The sequence below is a fragment of the Pelophylax lessonae genome (genome assembly GCF_965119305.1).
Source record: "Pelophylax lessonae genome assembly, chromosome: 5".
Lineage (NCBI taxonomy): Eukaryota > Metazoa > Chordata > Amphibia > Anura > Ranidae > Pelophylax > Pelophylax lessonae.
Window position 1 is genome coordinate 404,398,024 of NC_138772.1, and position 26,276 is coordinate 404,424,299.

The 26,276-nt window shown below is 48.4% G+C and overlaps 1 protein-coding gene across 2 annotated transcripts in view; it reads right to left on the minus strand.

The window, feature by feature from the left end:
- Positions 1-26,276, minus strand: part of KCTD1 (potassium channel tetramerization domain containing 1) — a 226,102-nt gene that overhangs the window by 128,349 nt on the left and 71,477 nt on the right. Inside the window, exon 1 of one of the 2 annotated variants that reach the window (XM_082259558.1) lies at positions 1,407-3,314. The exons of the other annotated variant lie outside the window; for it this stretch is intronic. Within the exon in view, the coding sequence (XP_082115684.1) occupies positions 1,407-3,122 (1,716 nt within the window). The 5' untranslated portion in view covers positions 3,123-3,314. Of the gene's footprint in view, positions 1-1,406; positions 3,315-26,276 lie in introns of those variants that run through there. 2 annotated transcript variants of the gene reach the window in all.

Sequence of the window (26,276 nt, forward strand, 5' to 3'; positions counted from 1 at the left end):
ACACCAATGATGGGGCACTATTCCCTCCACAGACACCAATGATGGGGCACTATTCCTTCCACTGACACCAATGATGGGGCACTATTCCTTCCACTGACACCAGTGCTAGGGCACTATTCCACCCACTTACACCAATGATGGGGCATTATTCCTTCCACTGACACCAATGATGGGGCACTATTCCTTCCACTGACACCAGTGCTAGGGCACTATTCCATCCACTGACATCAATGATGGGGCACTATTCCTTCCACTGACACCAATGATGGGGCACTATTCCTTCCACTGACACCAGTGTTAGGGCACCATCCCTCTCACAGATATCAAAGATGAGGCACTATTCCTCCCCAACATACCAACAATGGTCCACTATTCCTCCACTGATGCCAACAATTGGGCACTATATCTCCCACTAAAACCAATGATGGGGCATTGTTTACTCCCTCAGACACCAGGGTGTTTTCTAATCCAGCTGACCACAGTCTGCCCCCCCTAAAGCCTGAATGACAACTGGCCATTTGCTTGGAAAGTTTGGGGAGCCCTGCTCTAGCTGCAAATCGCTGTCATGAGAGATCTGTACCAGTGACTCATTTCTGCTACAAAATCACCTGTGTGACACTGGCCTTAGGCTCACCACAATCTGGTTGTGCAGCCTCTGTAATTTCTACTAACAACAAAGTAGTGCCAGGGACTGCCCGATTAGTGCCCGATTAGATGCTGACATGGAGGAAAAAGAGACCCATTTAATCCCTATGGGTGGCCGGATATAAGGAGATCTGTATCTACCTCTGTCTTTCCGCATCTGGTGAAGTCAATAAAGGTTGACCTGGATGCAAACTTTCTGCATTCAGTCCAGGAAACCTAAACAGACCTGGATGTGGGTTGATATAGGCAGATGTCTGTCCACTTAGATTTAGTCACCCATAGGGATATATTACAGTCCGTTTTTGACCCTTGTAATCACAGGTCAAACGTGGACTACCATAGTAGCCAAGTGAAAGGTGCCTTTAGACTGTAAAACAATTGTAAAGTGTGTGATGACCCTCGGGGTTCATGCACAAGGGTGGCTTTGCCCTTACAGTGTGCAAACCCAATGTTTGTGGGTGCAAGGGGGCACAGGTGCAGCATATAGACCACTGCCAGCAGCCCGTTCATGTCAATAACAGGCTTAAATACATAGCGGATGGACACTGTTCTTGCTTAGATGGCCGTATGCCCCAAAGAATTCCTGCATTTGGAGCACACATCCCTGAACACATACAGCTCTAAATGCAAGTACCGATCAAAACAGAAACCAACCGCCACTTATTTCAGCCTGTTATTGAGATTGACCTGTTTGGGTGCCCAAAACCTACCTGTGTGCATGAGCCCTTAGCTATAGCCCCAAGGAGGAAAAGCTGGATTACCTGTACAGGGGACATCATTGCGGGGGAAGTGACAGCAGGCGAGGCGGCTAGCACCATGTGACCATTGGTTTCGGGGCAGGATGGCTGATGGTCACTCTTGACAGACACCACCAGGACACAGTCTGAAGGCTCTGAAGATCGCACACAGAGTCTCTTTGGAGATGGGGGGTCCCCGGGCACGTAGATGGCCTGTCCGGAGTCATACAAAGGTCTCTTGGCAGCCTCACTCTTCAGCTCATGCAGCCCCCCTCCTCCGTTGGCCTTGGGCAGGATGAAGGGGTTGGGGGCGGCGGGCCTATGCCGGGTGCCGTTGATGGCATCTGAAAAGTAGGGCGGCCCCAGCTTAGTGCCGATGCCGGCGATGCTGTTAAGCGTGGCCACGGACACAGCCCCGATGCAGTGGTTGGTGTACGTCTTGGACAGCTTGGCAGCCTTAGACAACATCTGCATGCGGGTGCCCAGCAGGTTCTTGCCAATGGCCTTGTTCTCGTACCAGGTGACGTCGGCCTCATTGCAGTGGTCCCGGGGTCTCTGGAAGAAAGCCTTGCACAGGGGGTTGCGCTTGGCCAGGTACTTGACGAAGCTGGCGTAGGGGCAGAACTCGGTGCCAGTCTCGTACATGCGGGGGAGGTTCTCTTCATCCCCCTCAGCACCGGCCCGCTTCTTCCCCCAGGAGGAGGAGGATGACGAGGAGGAGGAGCGAGACTTGTGGTACGGCCCCAGCGCTTTGAAGTAGACGAATCGGCGTCCGTCCTCGTCCATGGCCAGGCCGAAGGAGTCCTCCTCCAGCTCTCGCTGGTTCTCACGACCCCGGGTACAGAAGTACATACAAGTCTCGAACCAGACTTTGTTGAGGAGGCCGAAGGGAGATGAGGCGCTGAAGACACAAGATGTGTAGAGCTTCCTCAGGTCCTGCCGGGTAATGGCCTGCTTCTGCACCACTGGCCCCGCACCCTGCTCCTCCAGCTTCCGGATAACAGCAGCCAGGGTGAGGTTAGCGGAGCGGAGCTCGGGGTCCTTAGTCAGGTCCAAGGTGCGGCAGTAGGGCGGCTCGTTCAGGTAGCGGTTGAGGGAAGAGCGGATGCTGATGAGGGAAGACTTGCTATAGAGCTGGCCGCTCTTAGACCTGGCCTCGGCATAGAAGGAGCGCAGGACCCGGCACAGAGCCTCCTTGTCCATACTCTCGAAGTCCGGGCTCTGCGCCTTCTCACTCAGGTACTCGCGGAAGATGCGCACGGCGTAGCGGGTGGCCAGCCGCGTGTTCTCACTCAGGCGGGCTCTCTCAGGCCGCTCCGAGGACGGGGAGCTCCCGCCACCAACACCGACTACTATACCGCCTCCTCCTCCTCCTCCGTCCTCCCCGGGCCGCAGCTGCAGCACCATCCCGGAGCAAGGGGGCTGAGAGATGACAGCGGGCCCCCGGGGGTGAGCATAGGGGGAGCCCAACAGAGCTCCTTCATCCCACTCCAGGTCCTCCTCCTCCTCATCATCATCATCGTCCTCCAGCAGCAGCAGCTCATCGTCCTCTTCCTCCTCCTCTTCATCATCCCCGGCGATCCGCACCTCCTGGATCTCATCCTCCTCATCTTCCTCCTCCTCCTCTTCTTCTTCCTCCCCGGCACTGCCAGGCTGTAGCCGGTGCTGGGCGCTCCGTGCCAGGGGGTCGCTGTCCGCCGTGCCCGGGTTGCAGTCCCCGCTGCCAGGCATCCTCGCCATGTTTCCTGTGTGTGTCTCCCCGGCTCCTTGCTCTGTACAGCCTGTGCCGCCTCTCTCTTGTCTCTGCCAGTCCCCGGGCCTGGGCGCATGCGCTATATTGGACCAACACTGGCTGCCTGTAATGACCTTCACAGACTGGGAGGGGGGAGAGAGAGAGAGACACCAGCTACAATGGACGGGATCCCGTCTGCCCTCTATGGAGGAGCCAGGCTCATCCTACCCAGGGATACACATCACTGCTATGCTACACGCCCCATCCATGCCTACCTCCCACAATCACACCTTCTCTCATCTCTGACAGTTCTTATTTCATCTCTGCCAACCTGCCCATACTTATTCCTCTACTCCTCCTTCAATGTCCTGCCAAGCTTACACTCACATCATCATCATTATCATCCTTAACATTACCATCATCATTATCATTCTCATAATCATCCATAACATCATCCTTATCCTTAACATCATTATCATCATCCTCATTATCAATATCATCCTCATTATTAATATCATCCTCATCATCATCATCCTTATCCTTAGCATCATCATCATCATTATCTTCCTTAACATTATCATCATCCTTATCCTTTACATCATCATCATTATTATCATCATCCCGAACATCATCATCCTCATCATCATCATCCATAACATCATCCTTATCCTTAACATCATTATCATCATCATCCTTAACATCATCATCATCATCCTCATTATGAATATCATCATCATCCTTATCCTTAGCATCATCATCATTATCATCCTTAACATTATCATCATCCTTATCCTTTACATCATCATCATTATTATCATCATCCTTAACATCATCATCCTCATCATCATTATCATCCTCATCATTTGCATAATCATCCTTATCCTTAACATCATTATCATCATCATCCTTATCCTTAACATCATCATCATCCTTATCCTTAACATCATCATCATCCTCATGATCATCCTTAACATCATCATCCTCATCATTCTTATAATCATCCTTAACATCATCCTTATCCTTAACATCATTATCATCCTAATCATCATCCTTATCCTTAACATCATCATCATCATCCTTAACATCATCATCCTCATCATCATTATCATCCTCATCATTTTTATAATCATCCTTATCCATAACATCATCATCATCCTCATGATCATCCTTAAGATCATCATCATTATCATCCTCATCATCCTTATCATTATCATCCTCATCATCTTCCTCATCCATAAAATCATCTTCATTATCATCCTCATCATCATCTTTATCCTTATTTATCATCATCATCATTCTCATCATCCTTATCCTTATCATCGCCATCATCATCCTTATCCTTAACATCATTATCATCCTCATAATCATCCTTATCCTTAACATCATAATCATCCTCATGATCATCCTTAACATCATCATCCTCATCATCATTATCATCATCATCATCCTTATCATTATCATCCTCATCATCTTCCTCATCCGTAACATCATCTTCATTATCATCCTCATCATCATCCTTATCCTTATTATCATCATCACCATTCTCATCTTTCTTATCCTTAACATCATCACCATCCTCATCATCATCCTTAACATCATCACCCTCATCATTATCATCCTCATCATCATCCTCATCATCATCCTCCTCATTATGATCCTCATCATCATCCTGATCCTTAACATCATCATCATCCTCTCCTCCATCAGCCCTGTGCTCCTTCTCTATGAAGGATGCAAAAACCAAAAAATCAAATATTAACCACTTGAAGTCCAGGCTTTTTTCTGACATTTTATTTCTTAAAAAGTGTAAGTGCCGGTTCATACTTCAGCGTTGTCAGATATCGCATGTGATTTGCATCGTAGTGCTCTGCAAATCACATGCAATGTCTGTGCTATGTAATTTCAGCCATACAGATTGTATGGCTGAATTTGCATCGCATTCGGACCAAAGTTGTGCAGGACCCTTTTTTGGTCTGCATCAGAATCGGATCGCATGGGTGTTCACACCTATGCGATCCGATTCATGTCCGAACTGACAGTTCACACTGCGATATGCAAACTAATTTGGGGGTGTCATTAACTTTGCATTGACACCCCCAGTGATTCGCATATGGCAGTGTGAACTGCCTGCGTGTCGGGTGTGATGCCGGAACCAGCAGTGGATTCACAGGTTTCCCGCATCGCAGCAATGTGAGCCGAGCCTCAGTATTTTTTGCTGGGAATTTAATTAGAACCCCCAAACATTATATATATATATATATATATATATATATATATATATATATATATATATATACATATATATATATATTAGCAGGGACCCTACAGAATAAAATGACGGTCGTTGCAATTTTTTATGTCACACTGTATTTGCGCAGCTGTCTTTCAAACAAAATTTTTTTTGGAAAAAAGACACTCTAAAGAGGAGGTCCCAGCTCCACAAAAAAACGTAAAAGTCAGCAGCTACACATACTGTAGCTGCTGACTTTTAATATTAGGACACTTACCTGTCCTGGAATCCAGCGATGTCGGCACCCCAGCTGGTTTACATGTCAGATGCCGCCACCATTGTCTATAAGGGAAACTGGCAGTGAAGTCTTGCGACTTCACAGCCAGTTTCCTACTGCACATGCGCGAAGCATGGTGCACTTTGGGAATGGCCCAGCGGTGGAGGAGGGGGGCCACGGAAAGATCATCGGGAAGTGGGAGCGGGTATCTGTCAAAACCAGGTACCTGTTCTCCCCACCCCCCTGAAAGGTGCCAAATAAGGCACCGGAGGGGGGGGGGGGGGGAGGATTCAGATAAGTAGGGCTTCCCCTTTTAGATGAAGCTTCATTCCAGTTCCAGGGGGTATACACCCACACTCAGCTATAGGCACTCAGTTTTTTTCTGCCTTCTCAGGAGTAAGGACCTAGTTCCTTGCTGGGATCTCTGGTCCTGGTGATTTTTTCCTTTTTCAATAGAATTTTTTCCTATATTTGTTATTTTTTTCCTGTGAATCGGTCTGCGTCCACACACCCTGAGTGCTCAGATAGCGAGGATGATTCCTCTGCTCCTCTAGCCACACATGAAAAGGCACTAGTGTCTGTTTGTGTCAGTGCGTGAAATTTTAAAAGTGGAGGTTGCAGCTGATGATGCGTCGGATGCGCTGGTCCCTTTCGGCACCCACAGGCCCTACAAAACAGCGAGGGTGTTCTCCTTTCTGCTTACTTTGGCAACATTGTCACAAAACAGTTGGGTTGTCCAAAACACAGTGGTTCCTAAGCGTTTTGCCTTGCGGTGTCCTTATGAGGATTAACTGCTTAAAAGGTGGACGGTCCCACCTGTAGTCTACTCGTCTGTTTCCAGGTTGAATAAAGCTACCTTTATTCTGGTTTAGGAGTACCTGGCCTTTACAGATTCAGCTAATAGGAGGGCAGAGGATCTGGCCCACCATATGTTCGCTGTGGCTGTTTTGGCACTTAGGCCGGTATTTACTATTGCCCTGGTGTTGCAAACTCTGACCGAGTGGGCTTAACTTTTATGTCTGGAAGGGAAACAGCTCCCCCCTGTCATGAGGAGCTGGCAGATCAGTTGATCCAGGGGGCTACAGTTTATCCGTGATGCTTCTTTGGATGTGGCTCCTTTGATTTCTAGACTGTCTGTATCAGCAGTGGTCCTTCAGCGTATTATTTGACTGAAATGCTGTTCTGCGGATCAGACTTGTAAGAAGGCCTTATCTGATCTTCCCCTTGTAGGGGATCGCCTGCTTGGGGCTTCTTTGGATAACATAATTAAGGGTCTCATAGGGGGAAGTGTACTCTTCTTCCGCTGGCTACCAAGGGCAAGGAGCCCCGTCATAGACAAGGACCATTCTCCTCGGCTCATGATAGGTTTTTTTGTCCCTCAGGGTCTCAAGGCAAGGGATCAAAAATCAGGGCCTACACCGGAGGTTCCAAGAGGACCTGGTCTGGCAAGCCACGAGCTGGCTCTTCCAGACCTGTGGACAAGGCTGCCTCTGCACGAAGGGGTGCCCTCACCCATATCTGGAGGGGGAATGTCTTCGCTGGTTTCCGGAGCCATGGACCTCCTTGGTACAGGACGAGTGGGTCCACAAAGTTATTCGGTCAGGCTACAAGATCAGGTTCGGTCTTATCCTCCCCTTCCAACCTGCACTTGTCCCCAGATCGCTTAAAGGGTCTCTTTGGGGCAGTGCAAGACTTGTTACTTTAAGGGGTGATTGTTCCGGTCCCGACTTCAGAACTTTTTCAGGGGTTTTTTCTCAAACCTCTTTACAGTTCCCAGGAAGGAAGGCAAGGTATGTCCAATTCTAGACCTCATGGCGCTAAACTGATTTGTGCAGGTACAGAAGTTAATTCGCACGGTAGTGGCATCCCTACATCAGGGGTTTTCTTTGCCTATTCGAATAAGTGCCGGTCACCATCGCTTTATCCGTTTTGCTGCGGGCAAGGAGCAGTATCAGTTTGTGGCATTGACCATTGGCCTCGCCTCTGCTCCTCGGGTCTTCACAAAGTGTTGGCCCCGGTGCTGGCATTGTTTGAGTCAGAGGGGGATCGCGGTACTGGGGTACCTGGGCGATCTTGTTCCGCGAGCGGAGTCTCCGACTGCTCTGATGGACATCTGGAGATTCTTCCTCTAGAAGAACTCCCGACATTGCAGGAGACAATTCAGCCTCTGTTGTTCAGCAGAGGTTCATCCCTCATGCGCGTGCTGGGCCTGATGGTGTCCACTTTCGAGGTGGTCTGTTTGCACAGTTCCACACAAGATCTCTGCAAATCCTCCTTCCCCTGTACTGGACGGTTGTCACCATGGATGTCAGCCTGTCCGGGTGGGGAGGCATCCTCAGCATTGATATGCTTAGGGGGTCTTGACTCTGGCAGTCCAGGCTGCCGATTCAAGCACTGGAATTATGAGTGATCAGACTTGTCTGGCTCATTGGACAATTCGTCTTCAGGGGTGTCCAGGAACAAATTCATTCAGACAAGGCCACAGCCGTGGTCTATGTCAATCACCAACGGGGCACAAGAAGTGTCCTGGCGGCTCGGTAAGTAGCCGGCATTCTAAAGTGGGCTGCTGATTTGTTCCAGTCCTCTCCAACTCCTGCCACGATTCCTATACAGGATTGATGCAGAAAGGATTCTGGTCATTCTAGTGACTGCAGACTGGCCTTGTCGCCGATGCTCCTTGGAGACTTCCTCTCAGGGAGGATCTGCTGTCCCAAAAACTATCCTGCTTTACAGTCGCTGGCTTTGATGGCTTGGCTGTTGAATGCCAGCTGCTGAAGGATAGAGGTTTTTCTGAGCCGGTGATTCCTACCCTGTTGAAAGCTAGGAAATCTACTTCTAGGAAGATCTACCGTTGTATGTGGAAGATGTACATTGTGTGGTGTGAGTCTTTTGGGGTTCATTCTCGCTCCTTCTCGGTGGATTGGATCTTAACCTTCCTTCAATGTGGGTTGAACAGAAGTGGACCTTGAGTACTATCAAGAGCCAGGTGTCGGCCTTGGCGGCCTTCTTCCAACGTCCCTTGGCTACAGCTCTGGTGCATACCTCTCTTCAGGGTGTTCGGCACTTGGACCCTCCAGTGTGGTCTCCTTTGCTGCCTTGGGACCTCAATTTGGTACTTTCGGTTCTCCAGCAGTCTCCCTTTGAGAATCTTTGGGAGTTTCCCCTGCTTACGCTGTCCCAGAGGGTGGCTTTTTTGGTGGCAGGGTGTCAGACCTGGCGACGTTATCTTGTCTTTCACCTTATCTAGTGATTCACAGGGATATAGTGGTGCTTCGCCCCTGTCCTTCATTCCTTCCTAAGTTGGTCTCTGATTTTTATTTGAATGAAGACATTGTGTTGCCTTCCCTGTGTCCCAGGCTTAAACACCTGAAGGAAATTGTCTTGCATGCCTTTTATGTGGTCCAGGCAATAACGGTGTACCTGGCAGCTACGGAGTCTTTTAGGAAGTCAGACTCTTTATTGTGCTCACGGACGGACCTCACAAAGGGTTGTCCGCTTCCTTCCAGATCGATCAGACAGACAGTAGTTCAGGCCTATTCCATCAAGGGTCAGGTTCCTCCTTTCCCTGTCAAGGCGCACTCTATTAGAGCGCCTAGTGCCTCCTGTGCTTTCCGTCATCATGTGTCAGGGACACAGGCTTGCAAGGCAGCCACCTGGTTTTCAGTGCACACTTTTACAAAGTTTTTATAAATTGGATGTGTTGGTATCTGCAGATTTCTTTTTTTTTTTGCTGTCACAAGGAATGTGAAAATCCCTTGTGACAGTAACAGGCAGTGACAGGTACTCTTTATGGCGAGATCTGGGGTCTATGAGACCCCAAACCCCTCCTCTGCACTTTAAAGTATTCAAAACGCCAAGATCAGGAAGTGACGACACGTGCATGATTTTGCGGAAAGTGGTTAATTAATAATTAAAAAAATATATATATTATGTATCAGAATGTGGTACTTTTCTTATTGCTGTTGTATACCATCGTGTGTTCCCACCTCTGTCCAAAAATAACCCTATTGAAAGGTGCAATGTGAATAAAAATAAAGCTTAGTACACATTTTTAGTTTTTTATTAGTTCAACTCATTGGGTTGAACAGAAAAAACTGCCAGCTCCAGTTGGAGCCGCTGTATTAACATTAGTACAGCGATCTCCCCCCCGCTGAGCTGTTGTGTTCTGACAGTTTTCACTGAGTTTCTATGCTGAGCATTTCTTCCCTATCACATCTGAACAGCCCACCTGACTGTAGAGTCACGCATGTAGGTGTATAGACAGTTGTAAATGACAGCCCACTCCCCCCTTCCTCCTCCATGCCTACCAACCTGCTAAACACAATTGAGTTGGATATTATTATTATTAGTATGCAGGAATTTATATAGCGCCAAGAGTTTATGCAGTGCTTTACAATATAAAGGGGAGAGTACAATTACAAAACAATTCAATACAGAAGGAAAAGGTGGGCCCTGCTCATGGAGCTTACAATCTAAAGGGAGGGGAGGTGGTACAAAAGGTAATAGCTGCAGGGGATAATCTAATGGAGGTGACTCAGGTAGAGATCTTAGGTGGAGGTGGGGTAGGCTTCCCTGAATAAGTGAGTTTTCAGTGATCGTCTAAAGGCAGACAGGGTAAGAGCTGACTGGGCATACGGGGGCAGTGAGTTCCAGAGGATGGGAGAGGCTCTGGAGAAGTCCTGGAGGTGAGTATGGGAGGAGGTATCATAGGAGCTAAAGAGCAGGAGATCTTGGGAGAAGCGGAGAGAATGATTTGGACGATATCTGCTGATGAGGTTGGTGATGTAGCTGGGGGCAATGTTGTGAATGGCCTTGTATGTTGTGCTTAGTATTTTGAATTTTATACAATGAGGTAGGGGAAGCCAGTGAAGAGATTGGAAGAGAGGGGCAGTAGTCACGGATCAGTTAATAAGGTGTATAAGTCTAGCAGTCATAACATAATGAAGGGGGGATTATCTGGGAAAAGGTAGGCAAGTAAGGAGGGAGTGGCAGTAGTCAAGGTGGGAAATAACCAAGGAGTGAATAAGTTGTTTTGTGGTGTAAATAGGAAGGGGCGAATTCTGGAAATATTGTGAAGGTTAAGACAACAGGATTTAGCCAGTGATTGGATGTAGAAGCTGAAGGAGAGGTAAAAATCTAGGTTTATACCCAGCACTCTGGCATGTGTGGAGGCACCAATGGTTGTGCTGTTGATCTCAATGGTAAAGCCATGGGGAAGGGATCAGGGAGGAGGAAATATTATAAGTTCAGTATTAGAAAGACTGAGTTTGAGGAAGTGGTGTGACATATGCATACTGATATGTCGCTCAGTAATTTTATGATACGTGAGGAGATTGAGGGGGTGAGCTGATTCGGGTATGCAAAGTGTCGTCAGCCTAGAGGTGGTATTGGAAGCCATGGGATGTGAACAACTGGCCCAGGGAAGGGATAAAGAGAGAGAATAGGAGGGGCCCAAGGATGGAGCCCTGGGGTACCCCAACAGAAAGAGGAAGAGGAACGGAGGAGATGGTGTTGTATGTGACACTGAAAGTGTGCTGAGATAGGTAGGAGGAGGAACAGGAAAGAGCAGAATCACAGAGGCCAAGGGAGTGGAGTTTATAGAGGAGGAGTAGGTGGCCAACTGTGTCAAAGGCACCAGAAAGATCCAAGAGTATGAGTATGGAGTTCTGGCCGTTGGTTTTACCAGTTATATTACATGTAGATTGATGGATGCTTCACCTCCCTGTTATTCTAAGACACAGGCTGGAGGGGCATGACACTGAGCCTGTGATTGGCAGAAATCTGCCCACACTATGTTATTGCCAAAAATAATAAAGATTTGATTTCAAATATCTACTTGTATGACAATTTTTTAACAGTTTATTGATATTATTTATTTATTTTTACTCTATATTCCAAAGGCTAAATTTTTATTTTTTTTATTTTGAACACGCAACCAGCAGCTGAGAACTAGAAGCTCTTCCTGCTTACTGTATATTTCCCTGCAGACAGAGCTGGGTCATGTGACAGCTGTATATCGATTAGGAAAAAGGTACTTAAAGTGGAGTTCCACCCAGTGAACATTTTTTTAAATAAAAATACCCCCGGGACAGTCAGGGCTAGGGCATTCCACAATGGATAGCCTCTGATCTGTCCCGGGTTGCACTTACCTTTTAGAAGAAATACTTACCTTGAAAATGTATTCTCCAGCGCTGCCATCTCAGGTGTGGGCAGCTTGAAGCCAGCGCGATCCTCTTCTGCGTCCTCTTCCGTCTTCTTCGGTCCCACGATGCACTGCACCGGCCCCGCCGTCACTTCCGGTTCCGCAGCGTCATCCCTTCACAGCTTCTGGGCATGCCCAGAAGCTGTTTTGCAAGGTATGATGGCGCCTGCACCGGAACTGACGTCGGGCCGGTGCAGGCGCATTGATTCCTGGGAGCGATGACGTTCAGCTCCCAGGAATCATTGCAAGCCAGGAAGTGACGAAACGCCGTGGCCGCCGAGGGGAGGAAGAGGAAGTAAGGTAAGTATATTTTCTTCTAAACGAGGTAAGTAAAAAAAAAAAAAAATTTGCGATTATCCATTTGTTTTTCAGGTGACCCGGAGCGAGAAGATGGAGGTAAGTATAATTTTAGGGTGGAACTTCACTTTAAATATTTTTTTGTTAAAATAATTACAGTGCCATCATCCACATACAGAAATAAAAGAGATAATGTAAATTATACAGTGTGTGTTTAGTATCACGTTAACATGTATAGGCAGTTACTTATGTTACAAATGAACAACCTGTGGGTTTGGAATGCAAATAGAGTTATTCAAATATTTGGGATTTGTTTACTAAAAGAATAGAGCGTATTTACATTGTTAGGTCAATGTTCACTTATCTTAGTGAATGAGGTGAAGCTGTGTTCATTTTATTTCATCCAATCACGTGCAAGCAAAAATCCTGTTTATTATTATTATTTTCTTATTTTTTTCTAATTTACATTGCACAGTTGGGTATGTAAAGTAAACATTGTTTTACCCTATTTACTAAACAAAGCCAAGTAGACAGACTTTACTTCTTTAGTAAACTAACCCAATTACTACAAAACTGCAGAAGGAAATTAAACAAGACATGGTGTTGATTTACCCAAAGAATAAATGTTGTTCAAATAGCAAAGTGAATGTACACTTAGCAAAGTGAATGTTAGTAAATAAGGGCAAAATTATGTTCATTCTGAACATCCAATCACGTGGAAGGAATATTTAAAAACAGGAATTTCCTACCATCAGGCACTGAACCTTCCAGGTTAGTTTCAGCACTAGAGCACAAACTAGTAAAGCTGGTTGCAAGTGTAATCATACATGTTCTTCGACTGCCATTTTAGGTATGCCTGGTATACAGTAATAAAAATTAATCTCAGGGAAAGCTTTCACCTTATCGCCTTATGGGGATATGGCCTCTTGGCTGCATGCGTAAAGTAGCTCAGCTAGGCCATGCATTCTATACTGCTAGTCATAGGTGTGTGCAGCTTATTGCATTAGGGTGTGCACCTCAAAGCTCAAACACATATTTGTGTGTGTATATATAACACAGTTTACTATGCTTCAGTTATGTATAAACACAGTAAGTGATCAGTACCGATCACTCACTGTGTTCATTCACAAAAGGAAGTGTTGTGGAAATTTTGCTAGGATTAGTGTTGACATTTTCCAGCATGTGTTTTATTTCGATTTTCATTATGGCTCCTGTTGTCGGTTTGCTTGCAATACGCTTTTTAGAGTGTCGGCATTAAGGAAAGACTATTGGCAGTGAAAACCTTCCCTTAGCTGTGTAGACTCATTCGCTCTACATAGACATCTCCGCCGGCAAACACTCCGCGCGCAGGTCTGTTTGCCGGTAGAGATCTATGTGTATTGCAGTGCGGAGTAAATATAATTTTGATTTCTATCTATGAAGGAATACACACTCATGTCTTTCTACTATGCCTGATCACCATAGTGGAAACAGCATGGCTCTTTCTCTGCAGATGGTCTCATGTCTATGGGAACAGTAGTATAATCCCATTAGGCATTGTTCGCTGAAGCTTTGCTAATTGGGATTCACACCAGTTGTAATGGAGAAAGTCCATGCACGGGTTTGATTGGAGCAGTGTTCACGGTTCTACACGCTGGTTTGTTTGTGTAAGGTTAGGCAATAAGCCGTGCACACTGTTCTTTTTATTCACATCTGTGTACTTCCTCTTCCTGTTATATATTTGAATATATACAAGTGTGTCATTGGCTGATTCTATGTGAGTAACTTATGTCATGTGACTGTACATCTGGACCGGATTGGCTGATGTGGTGTAGCCATCACTTCCTGTCTTTGTTCTTTTGTTGCCCTATAAATATACGAAGCATTGCTTTATACAAAAGAGCTGAGAACTGTGCTTTTTAGCACAACGGTATTGATTGCGCTTGGCGTATATTAATATCCAAAAGCAGAGGCGTTACTAGAACCTTCAGGGCCCCGGTGCAAGAAACCATGAAGGGCCCCCCCAGACCCCTGGCCGCCCCTTCCCTTCAAGCCTGGGGCTCTTCCCACTGATCCTGGGGCCCTTTACTCTCCTTGCGGGGCCCTTTATTACGGTCCCGCAGCGGGACCCTTTCACAAGTTCTGCAGTGAGCCCCTTCATGCAATCTTAAGGCCTCCTCATGGTGGTGAAATGCCAGGGCCTGGGGAATAGAAGGAGTGGTGGGGGCAGCATACAGAGGAACCAATTTCCTCCATTTTCCTCCTGCAGCTACAGGAGGAAAAAGGAGGACAGTGATCTCTCTACATGCTGCCCCCGCCACCCCTCCTATCCATGTGTACAGGAGAGCTGCACAGGCCCCTGGAGTATGGGGCCCGGTTGCAATTGCAACCCCTGCAACCACTGTAGTTACGCCCCTGTCTAAAAGTGAGCTTATTTGCGCAACTGAGTTTGTGCATCAAGCATATATTCATTTCCATGACAGAAGGGGCCAGTAAATGACATAGGGGCCCAGGCAGCAGGGGAATCTGTGCCACATGGTGTGTGCCCAGGCACACCCGTCACACATTCTGCACACGCCTATGCTGCTAGTGCACTAAGTAGGCTATACTTCCTATTTAAACCCTCAACCAACTGAAAATAACAAAAGTCAGGGCAGTTACATGTTCACTACTACTGTTAATTACGGTTCTACCCTAACTCTGCCTACAAAAAACACCACGCATGGAATCAATACTTTTATGGTCACTGCTTCTGATCAAGCATTCAGATTGGGGTTGATTTACTAAAACTGGAGTATGCAAAATCTGGTGCAGCTCTGCATTGAAACCAATCAGCTTTCAGGTTTTATTGTCAAAGCTAAATTGCACAACCCAAAGTTAGAAGCTGATTGGCTGCCATGCACAACTGCAAAAAGCACCAGATCGCACCATAAAAGCATCTGCACTTTGGATGTCTTATGTTTACAAGAAGAAGCACTGAGCACTTTTTTGAAGATTCATTTATTGCTATAGAGACTGGCACTGAGCACTTTTTGAAGAAAATTTGTTTATTGATTTAGTCACTTAAGCACTGGACACTTTAAGACCCCGTTCACACTGGGGCGACCTGTCAGGCGACCTGGTCGCCTGACAGGTCGCCGTAGGTCGCTCGCCATAGAGAAGCTATGGACCAGTTCTAATAGGAGCGACACAAGTCGCTCCGACTTAGAAAAAGGGTCCGGAGCTTCTTTGGGGCAACCCAGAGCGACCTGCATAGACTTCAATGTTATGAAGTCCGTGCCGGCCGCTCCGAGGTCGTGGTGCGAGCAACGCGCTGCGACCTATGAGGTCGCACCGGCAATTATTTATCTATAGTAACAATATTGTATCTAATATCACTGATATATTTATTGAGATAGTAAGGTACAGTAATTTATTTATAGCTTTATCACTTTAATAACATTTGTAATTTTGCACAAACTAGCACATACTGTATTTAATACCGTTGATACATTAATTTATTTATAATGATTAACATCTGTAATTTATGCATATATTTATTGAGCAGCGCTAATACTCATTTTATCTACCATTTAAAAGGCACCCCCCTTTTTTATCAGCAGCAGCCCCATTTTATTGTATATTTATTATTTTCCTAAGCGCTGGCACTTTGCATATATTAAGCAGAAGAACCCTGCTCTGTTTAATCATGCAGCGCTCTAATCCCTATGCACTGGACACTCTGCATTGATGGGGGCACACTGGTCACTCTGCATTGATGGGGGCACACTGGTCACTGGACACTCTGCATTGATGGGGGCACACTGGTCACTCTGCATTGATGGGGGCACACTGGACACTCTGAATTGATGGGGCAAACTGGTCACTGGTCACTCTGCATTGATGGGGGCACACTGGTCACTCTGCATTGATGGGGGCACCTTGGTCCCTCTGCATTGATGGGGCACTGGTCACTTTGCATTGATGGGGGCACACTGGTCACTGGTCACTCTGCATTGATGGGGGCACTGGTCACTCTGCATTGATGGGGGCACATTGGTCACTGGTCACTCTACATTGATGGGGGCACTGGTCACTCTGCATTGATGGGGGCACACTGGTCACTCTGCATTGATGGGGGCACACTGGTCACTGGTCACTCTATATTGATTAGGGCACACTGGTCACTCTGCATTGATGGGGGCACACTGGTCACTCTGCATTGATGGGGGGACATTGGTCACTCTGCATTGATGGGGGCACACTGGTCACTCTGCATTGATGGGGCACTGGTCACTGGCCACTCTGCATAGATGGGGGAACACTGGTCTCTCTGCATTGATGGGGACACACTGGTCACTCTGCATTGATGGGGGCACACTAGTCACTGGTCATTCTGTATTGATGGGAGCACACTGGTCACTGGTCACTCTGCATTGATGGGGGCACACTGGTCACTGGTCACTCTGCAATGATGGGGGCACACTGGTCACTGGACACTCTGCATTAATGGGGGCACACCGGTCACTCTGCATTAATGGGGGCACACTGGTCACTCTGCATTGATGGGGGCACACTGGTCACTGATCACTCTGCATTGATGGCGGCACTGGTCACTTTGCATTGATGGGGGCACATTGGTCACTCTGCATTGATGGGGGCACTGGTCACTCTGCATTGATGGGGGCACACTGGTCACTGGTCACTCTGCATTGATGGGTCACTGGTCACTCTGCATTGATGGGGGCACACTGGTCACTGGTCACTCTGCACTGATGGGGGCACTGGTCACTCTGCATTGATTGTGGCACACTGGTCACTGGTCACTCTGCATTGATGGGGGCACACTTGTCACTGGACACTCTGCATTAATGGGGCACACTGGTCACTCTGCATTGATGGGGGCACACTGGTCACTCTACATTGAAGGGGGCACACTGGTCACTCTGCATTGATGGGGGCACACTGGTCACTCTGCATTGATGGGGGCACTGGTCACTCTGCATTGATGGGGGCACATTGGTTACTGGTTACTCTGCATTAATGGGGCACTGGTCACTAGTCACTCTGCATTGATGGGGGCACACTAGTCGCTGGTCATTCTGCATTGATGGGGGCACACTGGTCACTCTGCATTGATGGGGGCACACTGGTCACTGGTCACTCTGCAATGATGGGGGCACACTGGTCACTGGACACTCTGCATTTATGGGGGCACTAGTCACTTTGCATTGATGGGGGCACACTGGTCACTGGTCACTCTGCATTGATGGGGGCACTGGTCACTCTGCATTGATGGGGGCACACTGGTAACTCTGCATTGATGGGGCACACTGGTCACTGGTCACTCTGCATTGATTGGGGCACACTGGTCACTCTGCATAGATGGGGGCACACTGGTCACTCTGCATTGATGGGGGCACATTGGTCACTCTGCATTGATGGGGGCACACTGGTCACTCTGCATTGATGGGGCACTGGTCATTCTGCATAGATGGGGGCACACTGGTCACTCTGCATTGATGGGGGCACACTGGTCACTGGTCACTCTGCATTGATGGGGCATTGGTCACTTTGCATTGATGGGGGCACACTGGTCACTCTGCATTGATGGGGGCACTGGTCACTCTGCATTGATGGAGGCACATTGGTCACTGGTCACTCTACATTGATGGGGGCAACTGGTCACTCTGCATTGATGGGGGCACACTGGTCACTGGTCACGCTGCATTGATGGGGCACACTGGTCACTCTGTATTGATTAGGGCACACTGGTCACTCTGCATTGATGGGGGCACACTGGTCACTCTGCATTGATGGGGGCACATTGGTCACTCTGCATTGATGGGGGCACACTGGTCACTCTGCATTGATGGGGGCACACTGGTCACTGGTCACTCTGCATTGATGGGGGCACTGGTCACTCTGCATTGATGGGGGCACACTGGTCACTCTGCATTGATGGGGCACACTGGTCACTGGTCACTCTGCATTGATTGGGGCACACTGGTCACTCTGCATAGATGGGGGCACACTGGTCACTCTGCATTGATGGGGGCACATTGGTCACTCTGCATTGATGGGGGCACACTGGTCACTCTGCATTGATGGGGCACTGGTCACTGGCCATTCTGCATAGATGGGGCACACTGGTCACTCTGCATTGATGGGGGCACACTGGTCACTGGTCACTCTGCATTGATGGGGCATTGGTCACTTTGCATTGATGGGGGCACACTGGTCACTCTGCATTGATGGGGGCACTGGTCACTCTGCATTGATGGGGGCACATTGGTCACTGGTCCCTCTACATTGATGGGGGCAACTGGTCACTCTGCATTGATGGGGGCACACTGGTCACTGGTCACTCTGCATTGATGGGGGCACACTGGTCACTCTGTATTGATTAGGGCACACTGGTCACTGGTCACTCTGCATTGATGGGGGCACACTGGTCACTCTGCATTGATGGGGGCACATTGGTCACTCTGCATTGATGGGGGCACACTGGTCACTCTGCATTGATGGGGCACTGGTCACTGGCCACTCTGCATAGATGGGGGAACACTGGTCTCTTTGCATTGATGGGGACACACTGGTCACTGGTCACTCTGCATTGATGGGGGCACACTAGTCACTGGTCATTCTGTATTGATGGGAGCACACTGGTCACTGGTCACTCTGCATTGATGGGGGCGCACTGGTCACTGGTCACTCTGCAATGACGGGGGCACACTGGTCACTGGGCACTCTGCATTAATGGGGGCACACCGGTCACTCTGCATTAATGGGGGCACACTGGTCACTCTGCATTGATGGGGGCACACTGGTCACTGATCACTCTGCATTGATGGCGGCACTGGTCACTCTGCATTGATGGGGGCACTGGTCACTCTGCATTGATGGAGGCACATTGGTCACTGGTCACTCTACATTGATGGGGGCAACTGGTCACTCTGCATTGATGGGGGCACACTGGTCACTGGTCACGCTGCATTGATGGGGCACACTGGTCACTCTGTATTGATTAGGGCACACTGGTCACTCTGCATTGATGGGGGCACACTGGTCACTCTGCATTGATGGGGGCACATTGGTCACTCTGCATTGATGGGGGCACACTGGTCACTCTGCATTGATGGGGGCACACTGGTCACTGGTCACTCTGCATTGATGGGGGCACTGGTCACTCTGCATTGATGGGGGCACACTGGTCACTCTGCATTGATGGGGCACACTGGTCACTGGTCACTCTGCATTGATTGGGGCACACTGGTCACTCTGCATAGATGGGGGCACACTGGTCACTCTGCATTGATGGGGGCACATTGGTCACTCTGCATTGATGGGGGCACACTGGTCACTCTGCATTGATGGGGCACTGGTCACTGGCCATTCTGCATAGATGGGGCACACTGGTCACTCTGCATTGATGGGGGCACACTGGTCACTAGTCACTCTGCATTGATGGGGCATTGGTCACTTTGCATTGATGGGGGCACACTGGTCACTCTGCATTGATGGGGGCACTGGTCACTCTGCATTGATGGGGGCACATTGGTCACTGGTCCCTCTACATTGATGGGGGCAACTGGTCACTCTGCATTGATGGGGGCACACTGGTCACTGGTCACTCTGCATTGATGGGGGCACACTGGTCACTCTGTATTGATTAGGGCACACTGGTCACTGGTCACTCTGCATTGATGGGGGCACACTGGTCACTCTGCATTGATGGGGGCACATTGGTCACTCTGCATTGATGGGGGCACACTGGTCACTCTGCATTGATGGGGCACTGGTCACTGGCCACTCTGCATAGATGGGGGAACACTGGTCTCTTTGCATTGATGGGGACACACTGGTCACTGGTCACTCTGCATTGATGGGGGCACACTAGTCACTGGTCATTCTGTATTGATGGGAGCACACTGGTCACTGGTCACTCTGCATTGATGGGGGCGCACTGGTCACTGGTCACTCTGCAATGACGGGGGCACACTGGTCACTGGGCACTCTGCATTAATGGGGCACACCGGTCACTCTGCATTAATGGGGGCACACTGGTCACTCTGCATTGATGGGGGCACACTGGTCACTGATCACTCTGCATTGATGGCGGCACTGGTCACTTTGCATTGATGGGGGCACACTGGTCACTCTGCATTGATGGGGGCACTGGTCACTGTCTATTGATGGGGGCACACTGGTCACTGGTCACTCTGCATTGATGGGTCGCTGGTCACTCTGCATTGATGGGGGCACACTGGTCACTGGTCACTCTGCATTGATAGGGGCACTGGTCACTCTGCATTGATCGTGGCACACTGGTCACTCTGCATTGATGGGGGCACACTGGTCACTCTGCATTGATGGGGGCACACTTGTCACTGGACACTCTGCATTGATGGGGCACACTGGTCACTCTGCATTGATGGGGGCACACTGGTCACTCTGCATTGATGGGGGCACACTGGTGACTCTGCATTGATGGGGCACTGGTCACTCTGCATTGCAGGGGGGCACATTGGTTACTGGTCACTCTGCATTGATGGGGGCACTGGTCACTCTGCATTGATGGGGCACACTGGTCACTGGTCAATCTGCATTGATGGGGGCACACTGGTCACTGGTCACTCTGCATTGATGGGGGCACACTGGTCACTCTACATTGAAGGGGGCACATTGGTCACTCTGCATCGATGGGGGCACGCTGGTCACTGGTCACTCTGCATTGATGGGGCACTGGTCACTGGCCACTCTGCATAGATGGGGGCACACTGGTCACTCTGTATTGATGGGGGCACACTGGTCACTGGTTACTCTGCATTAATGGGGCACTGGTCACTAGTCACTCTGCATTGATGGGGGCACACTAGTCACTGGTCATTCTGCATTGATGGGGGCACACTGGTCACTCTGCATTGATGGGGGCACACTGGTCACTGGTCACTCTGCAATGATGGGGGCACACTGGTCACTGGACACTCTGCATTTATGGGGGCACTAGTCACTTTGCATTGATGGGGCACACTGGTCACTGGTCACTCTGCATTGATGGGGGCACTGGTCACTCTGCATTGATGGGGGCACACTGGTCACTCTGCATTGATGGGGCACACTGGTCACTCTGCATTCACTGGGGCACACTGGTCACTCTGCATAGATGGGGGCACACTGGTCACTCTGCATTGATGGGGGCACATTGGTCACTCTGCATTGATGGGGGCATACTGGTCACTCTGCATTGATGGGACACTGGTCACTGGCCACTCTGCATAGATGGGGGCACACTGGTCACTCTGCATTGATGGGGGGCACACTGGTCAATGGGTACTCTGCATTGATGAGGCACTTGTCACTCTGCATTGATGGGGTGCACTAGTCACTGGTCATTCTGCATTGATGGGGGCAGACTGGTCACTGGTCACTCTGCATTGATGGGGCACTCTGGTCACTCTGCAATGATGGGGGACACACTGGTCACTGGACACTCTGCTTTAACCACTTTACCACCGGAGGATTTTGCTGTCTTCCGTCCAGGCCACTTTTTGCGATTCGGCGCTGTGCGACTTCAACTGACAATTGCGCGGTCGTGCGACGCCGTACCCAAACGAAATTTACGTCCTTTTTTTCCCACAAACAGAGCTTTCTTTTGGTGGTATTTGATCACCTGTGCGATTTTTACTTTTTGCGCTATAAACAAAAAAAGAGCGTTTATTTTGAAAAAATAATATTTTTAACATTTTTTTATATGAAATTCCCCCCAAAAAAGATGTAAAAACCAATTTTTTTAAAAATTTTTGGCCAATTTGTTTTATGCTACATATGTTTGGTAAAAAAAATCACAATAAGCGTATTTTGATTGGTTTGCGCAAAAGTTATTGCGTTTACTAACAAAGGGAAAGATTTCTGTCATTTTTGGTGTTTTTTTTTTAACGCGTAATGGCGGCGATCTGCGATTTTTTTTGCGGGACTGCGACATTGCGGCGGACAGACCGGACCCCTGACTGACATTTTTGACACTTTTGGGGGTACCAGTGACATTACTGCAGTAATCAGTGCTATAAATATGCACTGTTACTGTAAAAATGACACTGGCAGGGAAGGGGTTAATTTTATTGGAGAGGGAGGGGTTAATGTATGCCTGGTGCTTACTGACGTGTAGGGGGGGAGGTGACTGTGTGATTCATGGACAGATCGGATATCCAGCTATGCTGAACAGTCCGATCTGTCACTCCCTGTCACTATGGAGATCCGCCCGCTGTGTTTACACACAGCGGGCGGATCTCCAGACTCGATCCCCGACGATCGGGTAAGAGCAGCGGCGATCGCCGCTGCTCCTCCCCTGGCCCGACTCCCGCTGTGAATGAAAACAGCGGGATCGAGCCTCCGGCGGCGCGCAAGCGCCGCCCAGAAGGGGGAGTGTCCAGTCACGTTAATACTACGTGGCTGGACGATAACGAACCACTCTGCTGCAGTAGTATTACTGTGAGCGGTTGCAGAGTGGTTAATGGGGGCACACTGGTCACTCTGCATTAATGGGGGACACACAGGTCACTCTGCATTGATGGGGCACACTGGTCACTCTGCATTGATGGGGCACTGGTCACTTTGCATTGATGGGGCACACTGGTCACTGGACACTCTGCTTTAATTGGGGCACACTGGTCACTCTGCATTAATGGGGGACACACAGGTCACTCTGCATTGATGGGGCACACTGGTCACTGGTCACTCTGCATTGATGGGGGCACTGGTCACTTTGCATTGATGGGGCACACTGGTCACTCTGCATTGATGGGGCACTGGTCACTCTGCATTGATGGGGGCACACTGGTCACTCTGCATTGATGGGTCACTGGTCACTCTGCATTGATGGGGGCACACTGGTCACTAGTCACTCTGCATTGATGGGGGCACACTGGTCACTCTGCATTGATTGAGACACACTGGTCACTGGTCACTCTGCAATGATGGGGACACACTGGTCACTCTGCATTGATGGTCACAATGGTCACTCTGCAATGATGGGGGCACACTGGTCACTGGACACTCTGCGTTAATGGGGGCACACTGGTCACTCTGCATTAATGGGGGACACACTGGTCACTCTGCATTGATGGGGGCACACTGGTCACTCTGCATTGATGGGGGCACTGGTCACTTTGCATTGATGGGGCACACTGGTCACTCTGCATTGATGGGGCACTGGTCACTCTGCATTGATGGGGGCACACTGGTCACTCTGCATTGATGGGGGCACACTGGTCACTCTGCATTGATGGGGCACACTGGTCACTCTACATTGATGGGGGCACACTGGTCACTGGTCACTCTGCATTGATGGGGACACTGGTCACTCTGCATTGATGGGGGCACACTGGTCACTGGTCACTCTGCATTGATGGGGGTACACTGGTCACTGGACACTCTGCATTGATGGGGCACACTGGTCACTCTGCATTGATGGGGGCACACTGGTCACTCTGCATTAATGGGGGCACACTGGTCACTGGTCAATCTGCATTGATGGGGGCACACTGGTCCCCGCTGAGAGAGAAGGAGGGTCAGCTGTGGTAAACACAGCTGAATGTGTGTGTCTTCCTTCATAGAATGATCTACCTCTAGTGTAATGTTACAATTTATTTACGTTACATCTCTGAGCTCAGGACATAACATGGACCGATGCTGCATCTACCTAGGTAAGTATAAATGGGGAAAAAAGGAAACCCCATACTTCTCTTTTAAAGAGGAGCTTCACCCTGTAAACAAAAAGGTAAATACTGCCATGATCCAGCTCTTTGCCAGTCTTCGTGTCCAGGTGTCGGTATCTCAACTGTGGGCAACTGACTGTGACTCCTTGGGACTTCACAGCAGGCTGTCCACTGCGCATGCACCTCATGATTAATCCTGCAGTCTCCTGAGATCTGTGACTGCAGGGGAAGGAGGGGGGCGAACTTCCACTCAGACCGCCTCGGCTGAAAGTCTGACCGAAAGCAGGAGAAGGTACCTGTCAAAACCTGTCAAGCGGCGCCGCTTCTCAAACTCTGCACCCCAAGTTAAAAATTTCACGAATACGAAGCACAGCACTGCAGTTGTTATTTTACAGTTCAGGTGGGTAGCTGTGGGGTCGTAAAACAGCAGCTCAGCCACCTGTTTTTACCAACCACCCATCTTATAGAGACAATATTGCATGCGATAATTAATTGTGAATTGACCCCCCTGTTTGATCACAGAGGTCATAATTTGATAAAGGCCAGCTACATTCTTCTACTACTAAGGTGAGATATTTTTTCAGAAGACTCAATAGCCAGGAAAGCTTTTTGTCACCGATTAGCCAAACGTAGGTGATTTTTTTAAAAGCAAATACACAGTGATCTGGGTCATCCCCTTATGCAATCAGGTCACATAGCACATTTAAAATGATTATGAGTCTTCCTGCTTGTTCATAATGACAGAAGTCACCAAACGCTCATAGGTCATGTAAGTCGCACAGCCTAGAGGCACAGGTACTTTGGAGCCCTTTGGTAGGAAAGCCAATCAAGAACTCTGATCAGCAGCAGGTAAATAAGCTGTGGAGAACCATTACATTTCATAAAGAACTCCAGTACAATAACATTTTTACAAGCCGCAAAATAAATATCACCGCTTTTCCTCTCTGAACAGTGAAGGTATCAGTTACACTACAAGATAAAAGCTGTATTACACAGCACCACAAATGCATGGCTGTTAATATAGTGTACCTAAAGCGGAGTTCCACGCAAAAGCAAAACTTCCGCTCATTTGCTTCTTTCCCCCCCTCCGGTGCCACATTTGGAACCTTTCTTTTTGTTTTTGACAGGTACCCTTCCCCACTTCCGGGAGACAGCGCCGCGGTGCCTTCCACCAGAAGTTCCGTCCTTCTTCTCCTTCCCCCACCGTCGAGCCTATGAGAATGCTCAGCGCGCTTTGCGCATGCACCGTAGGGAACCTGCTGTGAAGGGCTTCATTGCCGGTTTCCCTTAGAAAGAATGACCGTGGCAGCACCCGGCAGCCAATCAGAAAATCAGCTGGAGTGCTGACATCGCAGTCTCCTTGGACAGGTAAGTGTTTATATATTAAAAGTCAGCAGCTACAGTATTTGTAACTGCTGACTTTTTTTTTTCTCCAGGCGGAACTCCTCTTTAATAAGCTTTTATTTTGAAGGCTAGAAACATTTGATACGTAACAAAGGTTTTTTTAGAGAGCACAGATTTCAGCTTCAGCTACTGAGCTACGTAAGCTGTATTTGTTTTTATAGAAGAAGATCAAAAAAATTGAAAATGTGAAAAGAAGCCTAAAGCTGCTGACTCAAAAGAAGAATCTAAAATATTAATATGTATTATTTACCTGATTACAATTAATATTTAGAAAAATGTGCACAACCACTACACATTTATGTTTAATTATACAGATATATAGCATTCAGATGTATTATCAACTTTGTCTCATCTGCCTCTAGTCACCCTCTCCATCAAAAGGAATATGCCTCACAGATCTCAGATAAGACCTTTATGCTCCCTATTCTGTAACATAAACCTTGGCCACAATCATTTTACTTTCCTGGAGCAAGGTAGTCCTTTATAGCAGCCTTTTTCAACCAGTGTGCCCAGGCACCCTGGGGTGCTTTGAGGTTTCTTCAGGGGCGCCTTGGCAAAATGCCTAAAAATTGCTCAAAAGTTGTATACAAGCCAGTGTGTGGATGAAGCCTGCCTTTTAGTTACATAAAGCCACAGGTTTTCATTGTGCACCATTAAAACCTTCTAGCTGCTGGGGTCCTAATTACCAATTACATCAGCTGATAAGGAGGATGTCGGTCGCCTTGTTTGACCCTCCCCTGCCCCTATCCATCAGCTTTAGGGTCACGTTAGCTGAGTTATTGAAGAGAGAGAGACATTGGAATACTAGTCTGTACCAGTGTGAAAAAGTGTATTTACTTTGGAAGAATACATCACCTCTAATGTTAAATGTCCTACTTGGACTTGTGGAAGTTGCTGCATTATGTAATTATTTACATTTTAGAATGGGGGTGCCTCTAGACTGTCCTTCATTTTTAAAGAGTGCCTCAAGATTGTCCATAATTTTTAAAGGGTGCCTTGACTGAAAAAAGGTTGATAAACACTGCTTTATAGAATGCATTGGAGACCCCATCTCTTTGCTCTCTAAAATCTCATTAA